General features: G+C 42.0%; 1 protein-coding gene across 1 annotated transcript in view; it reads left to right on the top strand.

Annotated features, from left to right (window-relative positions):
* SNX30 (sorting nexin family member 30) overlaps positions 1-25728 on the top strand; it is a 50464-nt gene extending 24736 nt beyond the window's left edge. Inside the window, exons 3-9 of the mRNA XM_086479643.1 lie at positions 5034-5144; positions 8879-9037; positions 11415-11610; positions 12252-12451; positions 17643-17729; positions 23419-23571; positions 25418-25728. Coding sequence (XP_086335769.1) covers positions 5034-5144; positions 8879-9037; positions 11415-11610; positions 12252-12451; positions 17643-17729; positions 23419-23571; positions 25418-25477 — 966 coding nt within the window. The 3' untranslated portion in view covers positions 25478-25728. The remainder of the gene's footprint in view (positions 1-5033; positions 5145-8878; positions 9038-11414; positions 11611-12251; positions 12452-17642; positions 17730-23418; positions 23572-25417) is intronic.
* The last annotated feature ends 941 nt before the right edge of the window (positions 25729-26669 follow it).

A 26669-nucleotide genomic window follows, 5' to 3' on the forward strand; every position in this document is an offset into this window, starting at 1 on the left:
TTGGATCAATTTAGCCTTCAGCTGTTACACAATCAGAAGGAATATGAAGCACAAAATGAGATGCAACTTTCCACAGCCAAGTGGCTGAAATTGGCTAAAGTTGTTTCTCCCTGAAATTAAGACCAGATTATTCTGTCAAGATAAAAATAACTCTACACAGTGGCACCCTAATAATATTCCTCTGCTTGGAAACCTGTGTTCATACAAGGGTTCCCTTCATTCTTAAAGGAGAATTCTGGAATGTGGGTACGGTATTTACCGTATTTAGATCAGATATATTACCCAACAGAGTGATGGTTGTTTTAAATTGAAAAAAAAAAAGCTCATCCTGTGCTTCTGATTTTGCATATCTACCTACCTGTCTGTTAATTTTTTTTTTAAAATTTAGAATCTCACTGTAGCACATAATACTGTTGGCAAACAGTGCATAATTTGTTCTTATCAATCACCATGAAAGCCTCACCTCTTTGGTTTTATTATTCTTGTAAACTTCTGACTAACCTCTACGGTCAGCACCTCTGGCAGTATCTACCATTGTTTAAAAAAAAAGATGGTATTAATGGTCTGACGTATTCTTGCCGATAAACAAGGCCTCTTTGATGCTAAACTAGTTGCTCAATCAGCCATGTAGCTGAAAGCAGTAATTAAACATGGCAAAAAACCCCTGTGTTTAATCCCTAGATGGTGATAAGGATGGGTGTTGATGCTCAACCTCAGGTTGTAGGTCAAAGTTCTATAGCGGACTTTGCTCCTGTCATCAGTCTAAGGTCATATCTTCCCACCACTTCCCTTGCAGCTTTGCATGAGCGGGGTTTGAGACCTGTAAAGGGCTGAAGGGGTCTCTGATGGCTCTGGATGAGGAGGCAGGGATGGCTGTGCTTTTTCTCCCTCCACTGAAGAATGCTACTGTAACCTGAAAGGTTTAGATAGATACGGGTCCTAGACTGAGTTATGCTGAAGACCTCCTTACTGTGAAAACGAACATTGCTAGGTGGAAAAGGTGAATGTAATTGCTAGTGCTGTTTTGTGTGCTTGTGGCTGTGACTGGACACCGCCGTAAGGATGAGTGTAACCTGACTGCAGTCTTGTTTTTGTGTTGTGTGGGTTTCTTTTCTTTCTTTAGAAAGGTCCTTCGTTGTAACAGCAAAAAAGAGGTCCTGCAGCGTGCCCCAGACTTCTCATCTACTGATAGCTTTGTCAGCAGGTGGTGGTGGCTGAGAAAGGGTCCAAAACATTTGGTCCAAAACAGTGGCTTGCAGGGAAGCTGAGAAAAGAGCTTAGAGTTTACTTGGTCCTTCTTGTGCCCCTGCTTTCACAGCTTCTTAGTGGGAGCCAGGTAGAATTCCCCAAAACGTGGACAGTGATTCAGACCAGTCTTGACTCTCTCATATCCTGTTTTCTTCTTGCTAACAGCAGTTTTCTTAATACGGGGAGGCTAGTGAAATGGAAAAGGTGGATGAAGCTTGTGCTAGAACTTAATTGGTCTTGGCCGTGATGATTGAAGCGTCTCTGGTGTTCTTGATGATACACCTTTGTGCCCTTCAGACTGATGTACACTCTAGAGGGATTTTTGTGAAGCAGATCTTTCTAAGGAGGGAGGGGGAAAATAAAGCTTACCCTTATGTTACGTAGCCATTTCTCCTGAGGGAAATATAAGTAAGTATACTTCTAACTTCACTTTTGTTGTAGTTTCTAGGGCAGCAAGGCTTTCTTCTGTGCTTTTTCCCCTGGAGGTCTGAACAGTTGTGTGCCATTCCTCAGTGTCATGCAGTTGCTTTGCAAGCTTGAAGGGAGAGGCTTTCAAATCAGTCAATACTGAAGTGGAGGTCTTGTTTTCTTTTCCCTATCCTTCTCCTCCTGCTTCCAGTGCATGCATTTGTAGATTACCTGAGTGCGTGAAACAGGTTGATCCCTGGAGTAGAGCAGGTCTAAGTGTTATCTCTTTTTTTCAAAGAGCAAACGAAACTATCAACTGCTAAGAACGTCAACTGTGCTTCCTTCCCCCTCTGCCATTGTCCACTTTTTCTAGTTGAAGGTTTTCCTCCAACTTAAATAGTAACACGGAGAGGAATCCATGATCAGCTGTAGTGAGTACAAGACTAGAACTAGTGTACAAAAGTACTTTCATGTAGTCATCACAAGCTAGCTTTAGGTTTGGCTGCTAACTCCTTTCAAGAAAAGCAAGAATCTTACACAAGACCAAGGCTCAGTGATTGCCTTAATATTGCCTCAAGTCAAAACAGGAGTAAAAGTGTCTGTAATCCTGCATGCTTTCCAGCTACTAAAACTGTGCCCAGAATACTGTAGTGCTGACTTAGTGGAACTGTGCTGGAGCCTTCAATAAAACCATGGAAGTGTCTTGCCCATTGCTTTTGGGAGGTTGAGATCTGCCACATAAGTTTCTCAGCTTCCTTTGGGAGAGATATGTGTCCTTGCAAGGTGAAATTTATGGATCCTACTAAGAAAGCAGGAGGAATTCAACTGTGTCAAAACCAGAGGTTTCACTTGCTGTCCCTGGGCAGTGGCAAGACCCTCTTCCCTTTTGTGTGCAGTCTGGAAAAAATAACTTGTGTTAAGCTAACAGTTTGATCTGAGATCCAAATGCTTTCAGTGTTAGTGAGATAGCGTTAAAACCTTCAAGGTCCAAGGAGTCTTTGAAAAGATTATTTGCTGTCTAGATGTGACAGCCCGTACAGCAGATACTGAAATACTGATGACTATGATGTGCTTTCATCTGCCTCCCTCTGAGGAACAAAACCTGATATATGGAAAACTTTGCAAATCTGCTTGTGATATAAAGGCAGCAGGAGCAGTTTGCTAGAGATGAACGATAACTGATGTTAAGTTAGTATACTGGGACTTATCCTGCTTTCCTACTTCTAGAGTAAATACTATCTTTACAGTTTCCCTTAACTCTTAGCAGAATACTGGTTAATAAGATTCTCAGCGCTAATGAGTGGGAGACTTTACCTTCATTCTTGTGCTGCAGGGTAAGACACTGTAGTATGTATATCCTCATTACTCTCATTCATTCACTGTCTGATCTCTTTTAAGAGGTCTTTGACCCATCACAGCCAGTTCACAAAAGCTCTCCCTACTACTAAATCATTACCTTTTTTTTTTTTTAATTTCAGGTTGTCTCCTGCAAGGCTGAGTTATAGCTGCCCTATTAACAGATCAAGTTGGTCAGCAGCATTGGCTGATGAGGGCTGTCTACATGTGTGTGAATTATCTTGTCGTGGCGTGACACTGTTCAGTCGCTTACTCAAAACAAGTGAAAATGGTTCATGTGAAGTCTCAGAAGTTTCATTTACAGTGTGGCACTCTAACATGTTAGATAAGCTGTTGTTACACTGAGGTGTAGCTGAGTAAAGCACAAATTCACAGTGTGTGTGTGAATGTCTAGGTCTTGGTAGTCCCTCATCTACAAACACAACTACTCCATTGGTGAGTATTTATTATGTTAATCCATGGGCAAACATGTATATCTCATACCATAGCTAGCAGGTCAAAGCAGGGAGGAGGTGAGCTTGATTTCTTTTCTGTCTCTCTATGCCTTCCTTTTCTAGAAACCAAACCATTTCATAGGTAATATCACATTAGCATGCTGTTTATAGTATGCTAGACCTACTGTTCTGTTGATAGTGTGTTAAGGCTGCTGGCTTCCCCCTAGAAAGAGATTTCTGGCATAGAACTTGTACAGGATCCCCAGTGGGGACTGTGGGAGTAACATGCAGTAACTGAAAAGTTGGTGCCATCCAGAGAGCAAGTGAAGAGGTGGATTGTATTTAAAGGCTGCTACCTGGTTCTCTCCAAATATGGGGCAATTCCTCTCAGTCTGGAAGTAAATGCAAAATCTCGGCTAGAATTTAGCAGGTGGTTGTAAAGGCTAGGAGTAGCAAAGCAACCTAGCTCTGGACAATGCCAGTTCAAAGCTAGAAGAGCTGGTGTGTTCCCTAGAATGAAGTGGTTTTGATGTCTCACTGTAGACATGTAGTGTGCTGGTGCTGCAGCATCATCTTCATTGCAAGATGGTTTTGATACTGCAAGTAGCTAAGTATAGCTTTCTAGGCTTCTTTGTGAGCTGTGCTTACCAGTGGGGTGTAATAAAGGGCCATTTATGTTCCAGTCAGGGCTATTGCAGTACCAGGCTTTTTAGCAGAGACTCCTAGTTGGAACACAGTTTCATTAGTGCTTTTAGGCAGTTGCAATATGTGCTGGGCAAGCAACTGCACACAATCAACTTTCCAGGCTATGGACTGTTTGAAGACCGGATAAAACATTTGCCATCAGTTTCTCTGCATACTTACCTTCTGTCTGAAAAACTCCTTGCCCTAAAGAATGAAAACTTGAAAGTACTGAAAAACTTCTAAGATACAAACTCGGTGTACTGGTATCTCTAATCAGGCATACGCAAACTTAATTTAAACAAACTTGTTTCTTCCTCTCAGAAATTGACAAAAACAGTCCTTTGGCAAACCTAGTAGTGGCTTATGTTCTAATCTTTTAACCTTGAAGGAGTGTAATGTCTGTCACTTCTGAAATATAGGGCAGTGGTGAAACATTTTTTCACCCATCGTTAATACATGTCATAGAATAATCAAGTCATTAAATATCTTTGCTTTTAATTCTTGATGGCTAAAATAGTCCTGTCCTTAGAATGAGATTTCGTACAGTCTTTCCCACAAACTTGTAACTGCCAAGAGATTAACATGGTGCGTGGTATTCTCCTCTCCTCTCTACAGACTCCCTCCATAAAGTGTGTCTGAGCAGAGCATGTAATGAAGTACAAATAGGTCTTAAGAACACATCAGCTCCAAGCAATCACTCTTCTTATTGCTGGCTTTCCCGCTGCTTGAAAGGCCAGAGGATCTTTCTGTTATGCTGGCTGCAAACACAATTTTGGTGATGGTGTCCCTGTGCAAGGCTTTTTTGGCCTCAGCCTTGCCAGTGATGGCTGTACTGCATTTGCTGCTAAGCTCTGAAGTGAGAGGTTTCAGTGCACACTAAGTGTATCCTGTTCTTTTTTCCAGACCACGCGAGCGGAGTTTGATCTGCCAGAGTATTCTGTCCGCCGGCGATACCAAGACTTTGACTGGTTGAGAAACAAGCTGGAAGAGTCTCAGCCAACACATCTCATTCCCGTAGGTAGTAAGCAAGAATCTGCTATTAAGGACAGTTCTGTATCTGTCTTCCAAGGGTGATATTTTGGTGATGTCTCTTTAGATTTAAATACAGTACTTAATTTTCTTCTAGTATTTAGATTTATGTATGGTACTACATGCTCTTTTAGTGGAGTGGGAAGAGCGTCCCATTCTTGACTAATTATGAAACTTAAAACTTTCTTGGGTGGCACATCTGAGAGGTGAGCTTTGGCAGCCTCCTGTAGGGCAATATGGGTGGTGACTACATTTTTTGTGGCATAAATGGAATATGCTTCGTCTGTTTGCTGAATTATTACATCTAGATTTTTGAGTATCCAAGGCTTATGAAAAGCCACACAGGTACTTCAGTACCTAGGCTCAGTCAATTTTCAAGATGGCCTTTTGAGGTGATTTTAAAGAGAGTATTTTAAAAGTATATGTGCTAATGTTTAATAGCATAGACTTACAAATCTTAGCCTCTGGCTTGGTAGCTGTTCTGTGCCTTCAGTTGACAGAAGTTTAGCTAATGAGATTAGCTAAATTACTGTACCCCTTCTTGTCACTTTTTAAGTCTGACCACCTTATGTGATATGAAGAGGTTGATACTGATCTTCAGCAGTCTGTTTTTCATGCTGTAGAAGATGTGAGAAGGTAGGAATCCTGTGAGATCACCACCATCAGCTCTTTTGAACAAAGAAATTCAAAAAGGCCTGGAGGAGGTGAATTAGGAAATAGCCACACTGCTAGCCTTACATTAGCTTGCCCATGTGACATGGGGTGGAAATTTCTCTGCTCTCCCTCCCTCAGCAAGGACTAGGCTGTGTGGGAAGTGTTCAGTTAGGCTGCTCCAGTGTAGAGAGCTATTTAAGTCCTTAGTTACTCTGGGACTTGACTCTTAAGTGGAATAACAGCTCAGTCTCTCAAAGATAAGAAATACTTTACAAAATCATGTGAAACCACTAACTGGCAGCAACTATGTTTACTGAGGGGCAGGGAGAAGAGAGAATGAGCTTGCTGGTGTAAGGTGGAGACATGACATTAAGGCATTAGCTGCCCAGACCCTCTTTCCTCCCTCCGTGTTGTCTGAACAGCTGAAACTATTGAGGCTAAGCTTCTACAGATTCTTGAGCGTGCTATCAGGCTGCCAGTCCTGCCTGAAGACTGAAAGGCGATTAATAATAGTCTAGTTGCAGAAGGTGAGTCACAGCCAGGAAATCAAGCTGCTTTGCTGTGACTTGGAATTCATTGCACACAGAATGGCAGGCTTGGCACAGGTGGCTCTAATACTGGACATGAAACCAGCTGCAGAACAAGGCAATCTCTTACGTGCATCTCTTCTACAAAATCTGGAAGCATAAGAATGTGCTGCCCTCTTTTTTTTTTTTTTTTTTTCTCCTGTCTATGCACAAATGACCAGTTATGGAATTTCCTATTAATCTCCTCCATGCAGTGGTATGGTGGTGAGACTGCTGAATGCTTTATGTATTTATTGCCTAGAAGTAGGTGGGGAATAGAAGCTAAAGGGAGTTTCAGGTGCACCGTGTCCCAAGTGTATTCTGAAAGGATGTTTCAAGCCAATCTATGAGTATCTGTATTTATTACTGGGGATACTGCAATCCCTGGAGTCCTTCTGTCTAACAAAATAATGAAAGGGAGTTGTCTTCCTAATCTCTGTATAGTGACTCTGTCTAAAATCTTCCTGTAACAAACGATGTTGATGTGTCTTCTCACTGCAGTGAGTCATGATAGCCTACACTTAGGAGCCCAAACTAAACTGAATATTGGTTCCTTTTCATCTCTTTGGTAACTGATTTTTACTTTTTAAAAAAATTATCTGAGACCTATTCTAATCTGTTCTTTCAAACAACAGTAAAAATGCTCTGATTTGTCTCTCAACTAGAAAGATAAGCCAAGGAGCTTGTCTTTGGATGGTGATGTCTGGATAAGTGAAGCTTTTTCTGACTGCAGTGAACTCTGCTCACATGTCACAGCAAGGAAGAGCAGAAAATTAAGCAGCAAGACTGTAAGGTAGATAAGTAACACATAGTTAAAGCAGGATATCCATTGCTAGCTGCGTGGGCTGACTGCTTGGGAGGGACTTCCAAAGGCCTAAAATGTAAAGGACTATAACTACTGCTATAGCTAAAACCAAATTAAATGTCAGAAGTCTCTGTAATAGAGAGGTGCACCATTCTGTGGGTCTCAAATGCTCAGACTTTAGTGATTATTCAGTGCTAGTTTGCCTGTGTTTGGTTGAACTAGGTTTCTTTATTATTCCAGTTTGTGCTTTTCCTCCTGCATATGGTCCTGAGGTAGTGACTTCCTAGAGTCCCAGCTAAAGTTTACAAAGCAAGGGAAGAGAGTTTCTTCTGCCCTGAAGACTGCTGCACTAAGCATTACTCTGAAGAAGGCTAATTAGAGTGTACTTTACACTGGTTTAACTAGAATGACTCATCTGAATGCTAAGCATAATAAGATATAATAAGATAAGTCTTACATTAAAAGAACTAAATACAGTGGTCAAAATGTAGCTGTGTTGCAGCTAAGTCATGCTGGCTGGATTTTTTTAGGACGTGCAGTCTTCGTGTACGTCCCATATTAGCTAGGGTATGGTGGGAAAGGCATATGTGTATGCAACTTTTTCTCTTTGAATTACTTTTGTAACAGATTTCAGGTGACAAAAACTCTTTGCAGAGGAGAATCCTGAATCCTGAATTTGGTGAAAATGGATGTCATTGCTAGCCTAAGAGTAGGCAGATTAACTGTCTGGACACTGTTTCACAAGAACAAAATGCAAAGCACAGTTTTAAAACTGATACTAATCTTGGAGTCCATGCTGTCTGGAGAGAAAAAAAGCAGATCTAGTGGTAGGGCTGAGACTAACCATGCTGCAGCTTAAAGAGTTATCTTCCATCTGAAGTGGAAGCCTGGAGTCTAAGTGTAACAGGAGGGTCTGCAGAACTAGCAAGTCTGTAGGTAGACTTGGGTTTACATGTTAAGCTGTACTGCAGAGACGAACTGGTGGAGTCAAAATAGGAGTAAGATGACAGAGCACATGCGTTGGCAGACCTTTGTCACTTACACAAACATGCTTAGCAGTGTCGGCTGTGATAGATGACTAAGTGTGCAAGTGCTTCAGGAAGGTCCAGCCTGGACTAGTTGACCATTTGCTGTGTCAAGCCTGCTCGTCTGTGTCTGATCTGTGTGGTGTTATCACTAAGACTATCAGCCCTCCACAGAAGCACCCTGTTGAGGAGCTCTCAATTGTTCAGTGTGTAGGGGGAAAAAGAGCAAGTAGAATTGTTAAATTTTCTGAGTTTCCTTGGACTGAGCAGCGTTGCTTCAACATCAGGGGTTGAGTGTGTGCGCACTGCTGCAGTGAATAGCGTGCACCTCTGCTGACATCTTCTTTAGTTCTGGAGCTTGCAAACAAGGATAGCAGTAGGGGGGGAATGCCTTAAGCTACACTAGAAGTACTTGGTGTGAGTCCTGTTTGAGCTTCACTGATGTAGCTCTCAGATGAAGCCACTCATTGGAATTGCTAATGTTAGTCCAGACCATCTAAAGGGTAATTCAGAGCAGGGCTTGCATCCCAACTGATGTGTGGTTCCTGTTAGCAAATGTAACATTTCGGTTCCTGTTAAGACTGGAGTTTGATTGCTTTGTCTGTTTCTAAATAGCAGAAGCAAGTTTTTGGTCTTTTGAATCTTGTGCATTTTGCTTGTCTCGCACAGCCTCTTCCTGAGAAATTTGTGGTGAAGGGAGTTGTCGATCGCTTTTCTGAAGAGTTTGTGGAGACAAGGAGGAAAGCATTAGACAAATTCTTGAAGAGAATAACTGATCACCCGGTGCTTTCTTTTAATGAGCACTTCAACGTGTTTCTCACAGCCAAGGTAAGCCAGTAATCTGCAAACAGTCATTGACAGAGACAACAGAACAGGCACCTTTGTGGTCTCTTTTGAAATGAAAGTAAAAAGGCATTAGTAAAACTACATGCGCAGGTCAGAACTTCCCGTAAAAGACCAGAGAGTTGCTGGGGACTCAGTGTTGTATGTGACAGACCCCTGTTTGTGACAACTGTATGGGCTCGCTTTGCTTGAAGGGAGGGGTGGTCTGCAGACTTACAAATTTAGTTCTGCAGACTTACTAGTTTTGTATCCTTGTGTGTCTAGAACATACTCATCTGAATCAAGAGAGGTTCAGAATTTAGAAAACTGTAAACTTCGTAAAATACTCTTTTGGGGAGGTGGGAAGTGGGGGAGGAGGAGAGATCTCTCTTGCACAAAAACTTGCGAATTTCTTGACTTTCTTTCTTGTCTGCCTTCTATACTGCTTGCACTTCTTACCCTCAAAACTAAGTTGTGAAGACCTCATTCTTGTTTGTTCTTGGTCAAAAACTTTATGCTCATCTTCTGTGTGACTCAACCAGCAACGGTACAATTTTCTTTGGCTGTCTTTTGAACTGCATTTTAAAAAAGACTAGGAGAACGTACAGTCATGCTTGGGTTTGACTTGATAAGTGAGGAGAGCTGTAAAAGCGGGTCTTTCCAGTGTCACATTACACTAGCTCACTCAAATGTGACAATTTGAGCTTCCTTCAGGCTTGTGCTCTGCTTGCTAGTAGTATGAAACTCAGTCTCCACTTCCCTTTTATTTCCCCTCCATGGTCAACTTAACTGCTGAAATAAGGCAGAAATGCAGAATTTGTTTAGCACCTTGATAGTTAAATGTCAGATAGCTTTGTTCTGCTTTTCAGCTGTCAAAGCATGATGCAACTTCCTTAGCTGCTGTCGTCTTCTCCCACCCCTGTAAAATGAATGGTAAGGACTTTATCCTCAGCCCATGGCAGGGCTTGCCTTGGGAATACAGAGCATCCAGAGAGGCTGAGGGAAAAGGACACATGTTGTTCCAGCTGTCTCTAGTGTTGGAACTTGCTGTATTGCAGCAGTGAGGTGTCAGTTCAGTGTGCTTGGACTTTTGGAATGCAGAAAGTCATGAGAACACCTTCTGGTTGAAAAAAAGAAGCCAATCTTTCTTCAAGTTCCCTGTTTGGACCAGTACACACCAGAATGCTTGAGCAAGTGAGTGAATAATTTTGAGTTAAAGGGTCTCTTTCTGATGCCTGCTTGCAGGTAGTGCTTAGGACAGGCAGAAGGCAAGACTCAAGGAACCACTGCATTTAAATTCAAACATAATTAAAAATGATAGTAGCTGCTAAGATGTCAGGTTCCCTTAATCAGGCTTACATTTGACTTATGTAGAAGCACTTGGAAAGAATACCGTAGTACGTGTTTTGAAGATGGCTGTTGTTTTTGTGGGGTTTTTTTTTTAAAGAATGCTTAAGCTTTTACTCTAGTCTGTAATACCGTGTCTTGATTCTTGACCTCTACAGGTCTACTTGATTTGAAAACATCCCTTCCTCAAGCGGTGTAGGATAACCTAGTTATAGCTCTTAAGCTTGTTCTGAGATGTTGAATAGTGACACCTGCTGGAAGGAGTAAAATGCAAAATGGACGGCATTTTGGCTCACCTAAAATCCCTTTTTTCTGATGTGCCGTCAAGGTGAAATCCCCTGAAGATTGTAGGTGAACAACCTTGTTAATATAGGTTGTCTGAATGTTGATTTGTGCCAACTTGTAAAGCGTTGGCAAGGAAGTTTAAGCTTTCTGTACAGGCAATATGGCTACATCTGACCCAGCCTGAGCTGCAGTCTGTCTTGCAGAGAAGTTGTGCTAGTCTCTTCGTGCTGTGCTTTTGTGTACAGTCTTCCCCTGCCTCCTATCTGAGCACACAACTGGTGTGAGGAGGCTGCTGACTAAATAGGCATGCAATATGTAGCTCTGTCCTAGGTCACCAGAGTCTGCTGGTGAGTTGGCATAATAGTGGTATTGTGGGCTGTGGCTTAAAAGTATGTGTGGATGAATGGCATGAGCAGTATTGGTGGAAACAGAGCTGTCAATATCCCTACTTCCCTGGTGACAATACAGAAGCATGGAAAGGTCTGGCCATGTGCAAAGGTGGACCACTGAAATCATTTATAGTGTACTTCACACCATTCTTCTGGATAGCTTATCTCCCTCTAGAGGTAATCTTGAAACTGTGCTCAGCTGTACAACTTGTACAAAGTGAGGTTTTGTCCAAGGCTATATGTCACATGTAATCTCTTGCCTTCGCAAGATTTGGTCTTGACTGGAAAGTATCCTTCCTGGTATTAACCTTCGAACATGCAAGTGAAACATTTCTAAACTTTTTGGGTTTTTTACTTCCTAGGATCTTAATGCCTACAAAAAGCAAGGAATGGCATTGCTGTCAAAGGTGGGGGAATCTGTCAAATATGTCACAGGAGGCTACAAATTAAGAAGTCGTCCACTGGAATTTGCAGCCATTGGGGAGTATCTAGACACATTCTCTCTAAAGCTTGGTACCATTGACAGAATAGCACAACGGATTATCAAGGAACAATTGGGTAAGGACAGAAGGTGCTCTATCATAATGCTTCAGTCTGAGTGCCCTGTATCTTGTTCTGATTGATGGCATGACCAAGACAACTTGCATCAGTGATTCTGACCTGTAATGAGCCACGCACAGAGCAAAATCTAATGCCTCTTGCAGATTTAAAGCAGGCCCAAAGCCTAACACAGTATCTTATCTTAACTCTCCAATGTTTGTTTAAAGCCACTCTTGTTGTAAACCACCCTACCTTCCTACTAGACTTATTTTTGGAAAGAATTCTAGGAGGGGGAAAAACCTGAGATTCCATCTGGAGGGGTACAGGTGGAATTCCTGTACAGAGATAACCTGTACAGACCTGTCCTAGCAGAGCCAAGTTTTACATATGTTTGAAAAAATATACTTTGGCTTCTGGACAGATGCAAGTGTCTTTGTATTGAAAGCTTTTAGGAATGGTCAATTAAGCAGGAGGCAACTTGGACCTATGCAGCCATAGAGCTCTGCCTATTAAGATGCTGGTGCAATACAAGACTTGACTCCTGGGGGAGTTAATGTTTGCCAAGTTTGGCTCATGGTTTCTCCTGTTTGGTGTGAGTGTTTGCAGATCTTTGTACCTCACACTTACTGTTAATTTACTTTTCCATCTGCCTCTTGCAGAATACTTGGTGGAACTACGAGAATATGGACCCGTTTATTCAACCTGGGGAGGGCTGGAAGTGGAGCTATCAGAGCCACTGGAAGGGGTGTCTGCCTGTATTGGGAACTGCTGCACAGCTCTTGAAGAACTCAGTGAAGACATGACAGAAGACTTCCTGCCTGTGCTTAGGGAATATATATTGTACTCAGAATCAATGAAGGTAAAGAGAGCCCTGTGGCAGAAACACTGTGTTTGCATGGAATGATGTATCAGTGAGTTCATGCTTTCTAACAGTGAGAAGGTTGGTGGTGGGAAGATTGAGGGAGTAAATAATACATTAAATAAGAGGATTTTTCATAATCAAACCAAAACTAGGTATGTTTAGTAGCAGGGTGCTGTATGGGTAGCATTATCTGCTCTGCTATTTAGTCAAGCTAAGGTCAGTAATGCTAGGCTGTACGCAAAGTGTTGAAGAGTTGCTCCTTTATCAGAGTGGTAGGTGATACTCTGTAAGAGACATCCTGTGGCTGCCTAGAATCTTCTCTTTGAATTGTTAGAAAGTTGGTCATGACTCAGCTCTTCACTGCTGGGTCAGTGTCTGGCCCTGCAAACAAGGTAGCATTAGCAGCTTCTGTCACTTGTATGTAGCAGAGTTGAGTGGCTCCTTTTCAAACCATGTGCCCAAATGACAGACTCTGCTTCCTCTTTTATCCCCGTACCTAGGCAGAATGTGTCTGTTGTAAAGTTCTGTGTACCGAGTAACTGCTTAAAGATGTTGTTCTGTGACTCTTAATCTCTCTAAGAACTTGTTATCTTACTGCTTATGCGTTGAAGTAGCTTTTATTACTTTTGCAGTTTTTATTCTCTTGAAGTTAAGGAGCATTGGTAGTCAATTCCATTGCATGTGGAAAAGAATTACTGAGCTGACTGCACTGAAAACTGAAACCAAGGACTCTGTTTCGGTTGTTAGAGCTTTTCATTACATGCCCATGGTCCAGTATGTATTAGCAGTCCCTCTATAGTGTACTAACAGACAAATTCCTTCTAAGGACTTTCCACTTCCAACAACTGTTACAAGGCTATATGTGCTCCTTTAGAGATCTAATAGCCTGTTGTAAACCTGCAATCTCAACATGATAGTTATTTTTCCTTTTAATCATCTTCACTTCTCAAACTGAGAACTGAAACACTTACTTGCAGATTTCTTTTCCCAGCTTCAGATAGCTAGTTGTATGGCTCCTGTCTCGCCTGGCTGAAGTATTCTTGCAGAAGGCTTTGCACTAGTTCCCTGAGTACACTCTTTGCTTTTGTAGTCATGGTATTTACCACAGCATAAATGAGGTGCGTTTTCTTTACTGGACATGGCATCTGAAGTGGCAAGCTGAGTTGTGAGAGGTGCTTTTCACAAATGTAGCAGGGGAAGCTTTTTTTAAGCTAAAAAGCAAGGGTTTTCTCAGCTGAAGAGGTACTTTAGACAGTTAAACACCACTTACCATAGGGAGAGCGGCATTAAAGACTTGCAGTTAAGACTACCTGTCGGCTTGGAGACAGCTGCATTGTAACAGGGCTCTTGTCAGATGATGGCAAAGACACGTAAGTGCAGTCTCCAAGCCGACAGGTAGTCTTAACTGCAAGTCTTTAATGCCGCTCTCCCTATGGTAAGTGGTGTTTAACTGTCTAAAGTACCTCTTCAGCTGAGAAAACCCTTGCTTTTTAGCTTAATTTTTAGACTGTTGACTTGATTTCTAGTGCCCTAAAGGATTCAGTCTTCCTTCAGTTATTCTCTGGTAATGGACTGAACATACTCATTGTGTTGGTGCTTTGGAACTGGTTGGATCCAGACACCACATTTGCAAAATAGCAGCTAATAGCAAATTAGGATTATGCTGCTTAGTGTCCAGCTTGGGCATCTCATTAGCTTTACTCTGTCTGAAAATCAAGAATAGAAACTATTGCTAGCCAAGGCAGACCGTTCCTATTTTCCTTCCCTCCCAAATACCAAAATAAATCTCTTTGATCATACCAAATACAGTTTTCTTATGCTAGAGATTATCAGTCTGTTGCTATTTCTGCAGTAAGCAGCTACAGAACTGTCTTCCCAGACCCTCAAAAACTGAGTCAGTAACTGTAAAGGAGGCTACTCTTGGAGTGCAGGAGGCTTTCTGCTGAAAGGACTATCCTCTTCATTAGCAGTGCAGTCCTATTCATCAGCTGCTGTGAGGCCTGCTTGTGAAATTAAAGTCTCTTTTGGTATTTCAGAGCACAGTTTTTGAACAGGGTACTTGGTGGAAAGTAGGTCTTTAGGTACTAGGAGTTCAGTGCAACCTTGATAGCTTTCTCTGTTGCACACTGTAGCCCAGGTGTAGGTGTGGGAACTTAGTTTGTAGAGCAATCTCTAGCTGGGTGAATGTCCCTTAAAATAACAACTGGCAGGTTTTCCTCACTGTTTGAGATGTGTGTTCACCTTTGTCTTCAGAAGGTGTGTTATACCTGAGAAGGGCAGCCTGAGAGAACTTCACATATGGAGGTGAAGCCCGGTAGTTCTGGTGGAAACAAATACTGACTGACTCCAGGGAAGCCCCATCTCTGAGTTCGTTTGAAAGATTTGCAGAAGCAGGGAGAGATTGGTATTGTGGGCTTGTATTACAATGTGTGCTGTTACTGTCTAGGAGAGACCTTTCCTGAAACACAGGCCATGTATGAGATGACCAGATGACATCTCAAATCCTGGTGCAATGAGGCCCTTGTCAGCAGACGTGTGGTACCACATTTTTTGTGGTACACTGGTGTTCCGCAGGGAGGAAGGCAAGTGCAGAGGACAAACTCTGCTCTACATAATTCAGTGGTTATATTAAAATGTTATATGAACTCTGTATGCTTAACACTGCCAGCAAGGCTTATCAGATGATGCCATCCTCAGCTGTGTGCTTGGACATTACTTTTAATGCATGTTCAACGCTAGCACCACATGAATAGCGCTGTCTCTCTGAAGGCATGCATTAGTCGTAGCAGGAAGCTATGTGGTGTGCAAATGGCATAGGACTGCAATTTGAGAAAGGAGACTGATGCTAAACTCCTGAAGATCCTTCAGAGAGATAGGCCAAGGTGAAATATTTCAACTGATACTGACATCAAAATGGAGAAGGGCCTGTCTCACTGAAAGCAAGCTAAGCCTTACTTGTACAGGGACCAGTGGTTTAATTCTGTCCCCACCTAATGGAAATGTCGTGTGTGAGGTTTTTTGTTTGGGGTTGGTTTCTTCCAACTTTTATTCTTAAAAAAATTTTTGTCTCTAAGTGAGACCTTAACTAGCAGAAGTATTGCATGGCCTATGGTAAGCCTGGGGATACTTGGTACAGAGCTTTTCAGAGGAGCTGCTGAAGCGTTAATGCATTGATCTGCTACTGAGGAGAGATTGCCTGGAGGTGCCAGAGGAAACACTTCCTTTCACATACAGGACAAGTGAAAGGGAAGGCAGTATTTTGTTCATTGCTTACAGGTCAGCCATTAATGGATACTTAAAGCTATATTCAGAAGCATATTGTTGATAGTCCACAGTGGACAGACTTGAGCACTTAAGGAGAAATAAGTCGCCTTACCTTTGAATCTAGTCTGCTGATACCTGTTAATCATTGACCACTCCCGGTACAAATCCAGCTTACTGTACTAGCCCCAGGCTCCTAAAAGCTGAATGCAATTGCTTCTGAGGAGAAATTTCAGTTGACTCAGGTTCGAGAAGCAATACAGAATAGAAATACCTGTTAAATCTCTCAGGCTTTTATTGCATTAGTAACTGCAATCACTTAAGGGCTGTCTCACATAGTTGCTTAGATTCCAAAAGGAATGGGAACGTTGTGGTTTTTCAAGCATACATGACCAATGGCATGCTTGCTTGCACCCTTTGTGGACAAAAGGGGAGGTTTAAGGTATTGAAGGTGAATTTTTCAGTTTTGACCCCTTTTTCTGCCTAAACCAATAGCAACTTTGTGAATGGGGTCCCATTCCCATTTATCATGGACTGAGATTTGTAAGAATATTGATTGCAATGTCTCCTATCCCTACACTAGAGCAACTGCACTGGTGACCTGCCCTTGGCTTAAGAAGGAGGAGGGGGAAGATGATGATTAGTAGATGCAGGGTTTGTACATCTTTAATTAGGAAACAGTTCTTGGCTAGACTGGCTCTTAGAGCTCTGAGAACAACTACTCTTTTAAACAGATACTTCTGTAGGCAGCAGCGCACATGACTAGTCCTGCTTTACTAGTCTTGTCCAAAACTGTTAAAATCACTAGTTATCTCCTTTTGTCCTAGTTGGGTAGTTCCTTCTGGGTGGCAGAAAGGAAGACTCAAAGCATGAAGTAGCCAGCTTGGCTGCAAGAGAAATTCAGATTACTGATATCAGAAATTCAGGTGCCTCAGCAATGAGTGTTGGCTGACTTCCCTCTGAGCATTTTTAGTAATAACTTTGCATCAACAGAGTTATTAAAAAATTACTAGTTACTTTTTCAGTCTTCACAAGGAAACAAGTTGCCTACTCTTGCAGATGCAGAACTGCTTATTTTTTAGTAGTATATTCTTAAAAAGACCGATTTCTGTGGTTGTTTTTAAATTGTAGGACTGTAGTATAACCTTAGTGCAGATCTTGGCTTGTGGGTGCAGTACAAGATAAGAGCAGCATCTTTTGCTCTCTGTTCTGAGAATACTCTGTCAATAAAGTGTTTACGGCTTGTGAAACTCACTCAGGTAGTTCAGTGCTTTTCACATAAGTCATGCTTTTCACTATCTTTTCATTATTTTTCTAATTAAACCAACAACCAACACACCCCCACTGATCTAAAAGCAAAGCTTACTTTTATTCTGACACGAGAATGTAACAGTTTGCTGTAGGACTTTGAGGGAGATGTAATACCTTCTGTGGCGGTGTTCCTGTCTCTTAGCCCATGCTGTTGTCAGTCTGCTGCTTGAGGATATCAAAAGCTTAGCAGTAGTCCTTGACAGCTTTGATGCTTTTGTTTATATCCTTTTTTGTGATAATAACAGGTAAACTAACTACTTCAGGGTTATTCATGATAACAGGTTAACTGATGAATAACCTTTTATTTCGTGATAATAACAGGTTAACTGATTAATTGAATTACTTCAGAGTTATATTCATGGTTACATGACATCTTGCATGCTTTCATCTTGTGCAAAAGTTGAATTTTATCTGACCCTGCCAGCTGTTGGAGAGGAGGTTCTTTTTGTTTTTAAAAGCTACTCCCTAAATACTTTAAAATAGGACAAAGTAAGGCTGAAAGTCTGGCTTCGGACTAAATTAGCACTTAAGCTGTATCACTTCACAGTTTCTTGCAGGCTGGGGAGGGAAGGATCAAGAGGCTCCCTCTCACATCTGTCTCTTCTCTTGCCCATAGAATGTGTTGAAGAAGAGAGACCAAGTTCAAGCGGAGTATGAAGCAAAACTGGAAGCAGTAGCCTTGAAAAAAGAAGACCGTCCAAAGGTTAGTACTTAAAGTACTCTACAAAAATCGATTTAGTCTTGCACTTACATTACTTCCTGAGAAGAGAGGAGAAACAAAACCTGTTCTGTCTGGTCTGGTGGCTTCTTTGCAGTATAAGCTATTTCTGGCAGAACAGAAGTTTGTTGTTGGCAAGCTGGTGTGAAATAAACACCTATGTATAAACATATATAACCTGTCTAGCGACTTCTGTGCTACTGGTCTCCCAACTTTCAGAGCAGGATGGCTCCAACCTGTGTAACCCTTGAACAACAGCCAGCAGTCAGTTGGAGGGTTTAGTGACACAGACTGAAGTAATGGTAGAACAGTCCCTGGTGACTTAGCAGTACGTCAGCTAGCTGAGTTAAGGTCCTAGGCCTGGCATTGCTGAACTGTATTGTAGGACACCTGTTTTGACTGTTGAAGTCTCCATATTTCGCCCCTTCTGCTCAGGAACGCTTCCTGTGTGATGCTGAACAGACACAGCACGTGTTAATGGGTGACAGGTTTTGGCTGGGCTTTGTACAGAAGCAAAACTGTAAACTGGTGTGCTTATGCTGCCACCTGCTTTCTGCATGAAGCAGTGTGCAGGAGCCCTATCTTAAATCACCACAACTTTCACCAACAGGTTTTGTTCCTTTCCTCTGCTTGGGGTTTTTTTGGTTCCCCTTTGTCTTTATGTTAAAAACTAATGGATGGCTTTCCAGCATTAGGACTATTGTACAATAATATTATAGGAGGTTCGCTTAATGTCTTTAATCTAAGAAGCTGAAGAGGACCAGATCATAGAAATGCAAACTAGTATTTTTCTGATCTTGTGTCTGTCACAGACTCTACAAATAGTGGTGTCTTAGGTATCTTGTGGTGCTCTTTTATTTTGATGTTTTGCTTGACCCACTGCTGGCTGATGTAGTATGTGCTCTTACTTCCTCAGCGTTGCTTTGTATAAAGAGATATTCTTAACAAGTTGTATATAGGGTGGAGTGAACTAAATCAAGCATATCCAGCAAGCCAGTTGAGGTTTTTAGGCATTTTAATAGATGGATCTTGATGCAGTGGAACTGCTGAACTTTGCTGATCACTAACCTCCTAAAAGGGTTTTGTATTTCACTTCTTCATGGGATTATTGTGTAAAGCACAGCACTTAAATAGCTGTCTAAGAATTTTTTGAATACTTGTGTTTCATCTCCAGAGTATAAGCCTATCTTTTGGGAACTCCTTGTGCCTTTTTTTAGAACATAAATCTTTTGTCATGTACAGTATGAAGTTGAATCAACTACTGGAACTCCTTGCACGTTCATGAAACACTAGCTTGTGCTTTTAAGATCCTTTCCACCTGTAGGGAATGTCCTTGTCTGTAAGAGCTAGTAGCTCAGAGCTGTGGCTAGCAGCACATCTTGCATTCAATGAGGTCTCCTGGCTATGACTTGCTGGAAACTAAAAGCAGACAGAAAGTCGTGAGCTGGGTTATACAGTGAATGGCATTTGTATTCCTTTTGGCACATTTAGCTGATTGGGCAGAAATTATGTCAAAACCAAATCTTAAGGGAAAAAAGGCCTGCTTGTGGATCAAGAAGTAAGAGCCTATCACTACTTGTTAATCTCTTCCACGGGAGGGCATTCCGGTACTTGCTGTGCACATAATCAGATTGGCTTCATGAAGCTTGGTCTGTGTCATTAGGTCATTCTCACAGTGAGATGACCAGCTTAGAACTTGGTGGCCTATAAATGCAGAAGGCATGTAGGGCCAGTGTAAGTGTCAGCAAATACTGCTCAGAATGCTGAAGTTTACACCAAAAGCATAGTGTGTGTGGTGTTTTTAATACTACTGTAACAGTATTAGTGCAGAGTCTGCAGCCTTTGTGTTTCTACGTACAGTGGTGAAGTGCTTCTTACCCATTTCTGACCCACGCTGGAGCTGGTTTTGCAGTAATCCAATCACCGTAGTGAAGTGCAAGCGTTGATTCCTTTTAGTGAGATGAAGTTCACATCTGGTGACCTAATTTATTCTGTCTGCCTGAAGGTTTTGTAGTGTGGTGATCTATGGAAACGGTAAATATGACAGTGCAACACTTGAAGTAGAAAGTGACCATGTCTATTTACAGGAAAAAAAAAGAGGCTTGTAACAATATATGTTTCCAGAGAACTAGGAAGATAGAAATATCATATGCGGAGATAAGTAGGGTAGTTACCTAATAGATGCCAGATTTGTTGTGCTTCAGGACCATTTGTGACTTGGTAATCATGCTGTAGAGGAGTTTTTAAAAAGTGGACATGCTTATACCACAAGCGATGCTGTCTGCACTTGACCACACTAAATTCTAGCTGTGAGGCATACTTAGACTCTGCATATACATCTCTTCTTTGTTTAAATTGACTTATGAAGATAGTGATGGGCCCTTCCAGAGTGTATTAGTTTGAGCCAGTTGTCACTTGGTTTTCGGGTTTATTCTTTTTGAGCTATTCAAGTAGCTGAGACCAGCCATCAGTAAGAAAGTAGCAACTTTCCCCAATGTCCAGTCTTCTTTCTAGTTGCTAGCTAATATTTAGTATTTTCCATGGTAAAAGGAGATAAAAGCATCAGCACTGGTGTTTCAACTTATGCCCAAATTTGATGTTGTAACTATAATCTCTCTTTTCATTAACCTTGCACTAGATATAAAGTGCTTAAAAGCTGTTAATTAACTTAAATTTTTGTTTCAGCTACTGAGTTGCAAATTCTGTCCTGGGAAGTTGCAGTTTTGGAAGGAAAAATATTTACTTGCCCAAATAGGAGTGGTGCAGGATCAAATACTGCTTTCAGGATGCTGGTGGAAACTTAGCTGGAGTTCATTGCTGTTGTTCCTTAATTAAAACATATATGACCCATTTGCTGACCACTGTGTTGTCACTGTAGCTCTAAACTCGTACAGCCCTCTCAGCTTGACCTGCAGGAGAACTGACTGTGAGAGAGAACAGATTTTTTTAATTTTTTTTAATAGCTTCATTGTGATTTCAAGTTCTGGCAGAAGAAGCAGGAAGCTGCCGAATGCTTAGAAACTAACTTAACTTGACTGGGAAATCTTCTGTGGTTTTACTTCTAGACTTCATGACTTTCTCTTGATAGCCTAGCCTTTCCCATTGAGGTAGCAGAGTACTTATAAATATGACACAAGGAATACTTGCCTTGAGGGGAGCATCTTCTAAACCTTCCAGCCACTGGCTTGGTAGTTCTTGTCTGAAGCCTACAAGAGAACTTCATGTCTGGAGTTGTAGCAGAGTTGATTCTGTAGCCAGAATTACAGTGCTCAGAGAGGGTGGGAGAATTGTGTAGCTACTGAACCCCCAAGCTGCCTGTAGTGTAAATTCAGTTATGTAAATAAATCCCATGAGTATGAAGGAGGTACTTCCTGTGTCTTGAACAGCTTTACTGGAAAACAGATGTAGGGCCTTCTCTGAGTATTAGTGAATATAATACTGTTCAGCATATTCATCAATGACCTGGACAAAGGGACAGAGTGCACCCTCAGCAAGTTTGCTGATAACACAAAACTGGGAGGAGTGGCTGACACACCAGCAGGCTGTGCTGCCATTCAGTGAGACTGGGACAGGCTGGAGAGCTGGGCAGAGAGGAACCTAATGAGGTTCAACAGGGGCAAGTGTAGGGTCCTGCACCTGGGGAGGAATAACCCCATGCACCAGTACAGGCTGGGGTCGACCTATTGGAGAGCAGCTCTGTGGAAAAAGACCTGGGAGTTCTGGTGGACAACAGGTTAGCCATGAACCAGCAATGTGCCTTGTGGCCAAGAAGGCCAATGGTGCCCTGGAGTGCATGAAGAAGAGTGTGGCCAGCAGGTCGAGGGAGGTTCTCCTCCCCCTCTACTCTGCCCTAGTGCGGCCATATCTGCAGTACTGTGTCCGGTTCTGGTGCCTCCTGTTCAAGAGAGACAAGGAACTACTGGAGAGAGTCCAGCGGAGGGCTATGAAGATGATGAGGGTGCTAGAAAATCTCTCCTATGAAGAAAGGTTGAGGGACTTGGGGCTTTTTAGCCTGGAGAAGACTGAGAGGGGCATCTTATCAATGCTTATAAATACTTAAAGGATGGGTGTCAGGAAGATGGGGCCAGTATTTTTTTTCAATGGTGCCCAGTGACAGGACAAGAGGTAGTGAGCACAAACTTAAACATAAGAGGTTCCATCTAAACATGAGGAAAAACCTCTTTTCTTTGAGGATGGCAGAGCCCTGGAACAGGCTGCCCAGGGAGGTTGTGGAGTCTCCGTCCCTGGAGACATTCAAAACCTGCCTGGACGCTGTCCTGTGTAACCTCCTCTAGGTGATCCTGCTCTGGCAGCTGTTTGGTCTAGATGATCTCCAGAGGTCCCTTCCAACCTTAACGTTCTGTGATTTTGTAATTCTTCAGTGATTGACCCTAATCCACATCATGGAGAAGAAACAGAATTGGTATGTTTCTGTCTAGGTCGTGTACCTTGCCAAACTGCAAGGTAGTAGCACACCTCTAACTTCCTATATTGCTACCCATGAAGCTTCTTACATATTCTGTTCATCTTCTTCCTTCCTTCATGCCCCTCAAAGAAAAAGGGAATGTCCTGAAAGTGTCAAGTATGAGAGGAGGCACTACAAACTTCTGCAAATTGTTCTTCATTCTGTTTTTTGCCTTTGTGCAAGTCACAGCTTCCAGAGTAGAAGTTCCTTCTAATGTTAGTGCTAGAGCTCGGAGGTTGCTTTTCTGAGGTCATGGGTTTAGTCTGCATGTCCTTACAGGCTTCCCATCTGTGTGGATCATGCAGCACAAGAAGGGAGAGAAAGGTGTTCATGGCTTTCCTGCCTGAAGAAACCTTTGTAAATTGTTCCTGTAGTTGCCTGGTGGTTAAAACACAAAGAAAGAACACCAATTTCTTTGGCCTAAAGTGCATCTACCTTGGGCTGGTGACTACTGTCATAATCCATTGAAATCTCTACCTAGGCTTGCAATAAGTTGTCCTTCAAGTTTTCTCACATTGTTTATGTGTGATTATGTGTCCAGTGTTGAGCCCAAAGGCCTATGAGCCAATCCATGGTGATGATCATCAGTGCTTTGCACTTGCATGTTTTTCAGGCAGCCTGTAAGGTTAAAAGAGGAAGTTAGAAACGTAGTGGCTTAGGAATTTTATTCTGCAGCCATAGTTGATCACTGCTGTTTGTATACTATGGTTGAGAGAGTACACTGAAGTCTCTTACACAGCTCTTTAGACAAACCTAAATGTTTGTTATTTTGTACACACTAGTGTAAATTAGGAAATGCCTCGAACAACTGTAAATGGGGAGGAGGAGAGAAAGCTTGCTATGGAGCTGTAGACAAGCTGCTCAGTTTGAGAACTAGGAACTGAGCCTGGGCACCCGTTACTTACACCAGGTGGTTTTCTTCTTTATGTGCCTCTAGCAAGCTCTTCCTCAGTCTGCCTTCATCTGGTGTGGAGAAGGACAGCACAACTGTCCGCCACCTCAAACAGTGGAGACCAAATTAAGCAATCCTATCTCCTCACCTAATACAGAATTGGGGCTTCTCTCCCTGGAGCCATAACTGAGTTTATTCAGGGTAACTCCTGGACTGTTAACTTACCACTTCCTCTGTAGCTTTGCTCAGTGAGGTTTGAGCTAATTCAGTAGTCTAGCACTCAGTGACGGTTTTGATCTTCATTTCTTTTGCTGCAGGTACCCACAGATGTTGAGAAATGTCAAGACCGAGTAGAGTGTTTCAATGCTGACCTGAAAGCAGATATGGAGAGATGGCAGAACAACAAAAGACAAGACTTTAGGCAGCTACTCATGGGCATGGCGGATAAAAACATCCAGTACTACGAGAAGGTATGTGGCACTGCTGGAGCATTGGCAGGAATAAGGGTAGTTCGTTTTCCTCTGAGGTGATGATAATTCTTCAGGAAATCTTCACGCTGTCTTGAAGAAAAGAATATTGGACATCTAAATTAGTTCTCTAGTGCTGTGGAAGCCGCTCTTTGTCAGCAGCTTAGTGTAATCTATTGAGTCATGCTCAAGTGATCTGCATGAGACTAGCAGTCTTTTGCAAGGTAGCCCTGTAACAGCATTTCAGCCTGCATGCCTCTGTCTTGCATTCTGGAATTGAACAAATTGCTGAGCAGCAGTAGTGACAATGAAAAAGACTGAAATTCCATGTTCCCGTAATACTACCAAACTGGAAAAATATCTTGGTTCTTCCTTTTGTGAACCAAAATACATGGGTTAATATACACCCATGGATCACAGCTGGTATGCATAAATTATTCTAATCTCTGTCACTTGTATGTTAGTCCTGGAAGTACCTCGTCAGGTGCATCTGCCCTTTTTCAGTTGGTGCATGTGTACCTGAGATTCAGTGTCAGATGTTTTGCCATTTGTTGTTTAAGTGAAAGGGCCTTGACATTTAACTGCATGTGCTGCCAATCTAGTTTTCCTTCGTGATGGATATATCATGCTTGATATATTAAACACTACTAGGCTTTTATGCATGGTGACTTACTTCACCTTCTTGCCTATTGCTTTTTTCCCCATTTACTTTACAAACTTCTTCCTTTGCTAGGTTACATCTCCGTGTAATATTAATACGCACTTCCTTTGCCCCTTCCAATGTCTGTCTTGTCAGTAATTCCTAACTAGTCACACAGCACTTCCTTCACCCTGGTCTCTTCTCTCTTCTGAGACTGCTGTGGAGGGGGCTATTAAAGACTCCACTGAACATCCAGCAGTGCCTCTGCAATTGACAGTTAAATCTGTACATGTTAGTTTTGCTCTCAGCTGCAGCAAGGAAGATTTTTGGTAGGAAAGTATCTAATAATTTCAGGATACGCATCTAGAAATACTCTGTTCACATACAGTACAATCAGCAAGATTAGAAGAAAGATGCTTGACAACAGTGACTTGTATATACAAGAGCTGGTGATGAGTTTGCTCATTTCCAGTGTTTAATAGTACATATTCCACAGTCTGTATTTGTCCAGTTTGACTTCTGGGCAGTATGTGGTTGAAAGACCGCGGTACTGATACACAGCACAAGGACTGAAGTAAGTATGCCTGTCTGAGGAAATTACTCCAAAGCCTGGAGTGACTTTCTAATAACCCAGAAGCTAGACTCCACTTTTATTTTATTGTACCAGACACTACCAGGTCATCACGCAGTGGAGTCAAGTCCCAGAGTTGTACTGGAGCACACTGTTGTCTCTGAACTACCTTCACTAAATGCATGGGCTTTTCAAATAAGTTTGCTGGAGGAGTCTATAATAGCTGCCATTGTGTCCAAATCAGCCCTCTTCCACAGTCAGACCACAAAGATCTGAGTTCCTACTAGAAAGAGTTTGTCTGCCTAGCTGAAGGCTGTTTTGTTCTTCAGTTCAGAAGAATCTAGTTTGATATTTGGAAACCCTGGGTATTCTGATGGTTTTTAATGGTTTGGGCCAGCTGATGACTTTGGAAAGCTGTAATTTGTTTTCTTTGTTTGGAAACTGCAGCTATGTCTTCTGAACACCTTCTTGCTGTTTGAGATTCTGGGGTTTTTTGTTTGTTTCCCAGCTTCTGTAATAATCTATAAAAACCTGAGTAGTGTTTCTTGAGCTTGCATTCTGTTGGTCTGGAAGGGTTGGTCAAAAGTTGCAAGAACTGATGTACAATCTATTTTTTAAATCTTTATTTCTTTCTTCAGTGCCTTACGGCGTGGGAGTCAATTATACCACTATTGCAAGACAAGCCAGAGACCAAATAAGAAGTACCTTCATGGACAGTCTAGCACTTCCGTGCTCAGTACCACTAGACATACTGGAACTGTATGAAGGACTCCTTTTGTCAAGTTAACTGAAATGCCAGCTACACTTAGGCTGGAACAGACTCTCTGAAAACTATTTGAATATTTTTTTTCTTCACTTTCTGTGTTTGAACTGGGGTATGTTTCATCTTTTTGAGTTATCTTGAATGGTTCCTTCTTTATCCTATGGAGTGATTGGGGGTTCATGCTGAAAGTGCACGGGGATCTTGATAAAACTTACCTCTCTAGTCTGGAAGGAACTGATGAGTGGAACACTAAAAAGATGAAAATAAAACTCTACTGCAAGGTGCCAAATGACATCTTTATTACCATTCTGTTTTGTTTGCTAAAAAAAAAAAAATTATTCCTATGATACGGTACTCCCTAACAAATCCTTATCCCTTTTTTTTTTTTTGGATGGACAGGGAAAGGCTGGAAATGAGTATTTTCTGTTTTGCTACTGCCCGTATGCTCCCTCTGAATAAAATGGTTTCTGGAGACTTTTCTGTGTGGGAGTTGGGCTGGTCCTAGACAGAACGCACCAACACCACCTGCAGATAGCCTGTGATGCAAGCATGTACTGTGGTTTTGTGAGTGTGGCATGCTGTTGGTTCATACTGAGTATCTTTGTCTACCTTGGTGATTATGAAGTAATGTCAGTTGGCTGAAGTGTACTTGTGACTAACTTGGGGATCAAAATCAGCCTAGCTGTGGGAGTGAGTTGAACAGCAACCTTTCAAGGCTTATGGGAGTGGTAGAAGGAAGTATGAGTCTGTCATGTATTTTTTTCCTAAAGCTAGCTCTGGAAGTTGCATGGTAGAATTCTCTTGGTCCATGCTTTAAATGTGGTTTGGTTTTTTGTTGTGTGGTTTTTTTTTTTCTGAACTAGAGCCACTTTGGGCTTGGTCACTTAAGGTGCCTGCTGTAGTAAAGGTACAACTCTGCTTTCTCTCCCCGTATTTTTTTGCAGCAGCCAAAAGCCAAAAAGCGTCAAACGCTTGCTTACAGCAAGCATCATTGTGTGTGAAACTTGCCTTAAACAGGTTGGTGGGGGTAGATGGATACACTATTAGGTACACACAGTGTTCATACCTGTCTCTACTGAACCACACGGCAAGTCTCTTAGGACTACTTTTGGTACAGTCGATTTTCG

This window comes from Leptosomus discolor, chromosome Z (assembly GCF_034619465.1).
Source record: "Leptosomus discolor isolate bLepDis1 chromosome Z, bLepDis1.hap2, whole genome shotgun sequence".
Taxonomy (NCBI): Eukaryota; Metazoa; Chordata; class Aves; order Leptosomiformes; family Leptosomidae; genus Leptosomus; species Leptosomus discolor.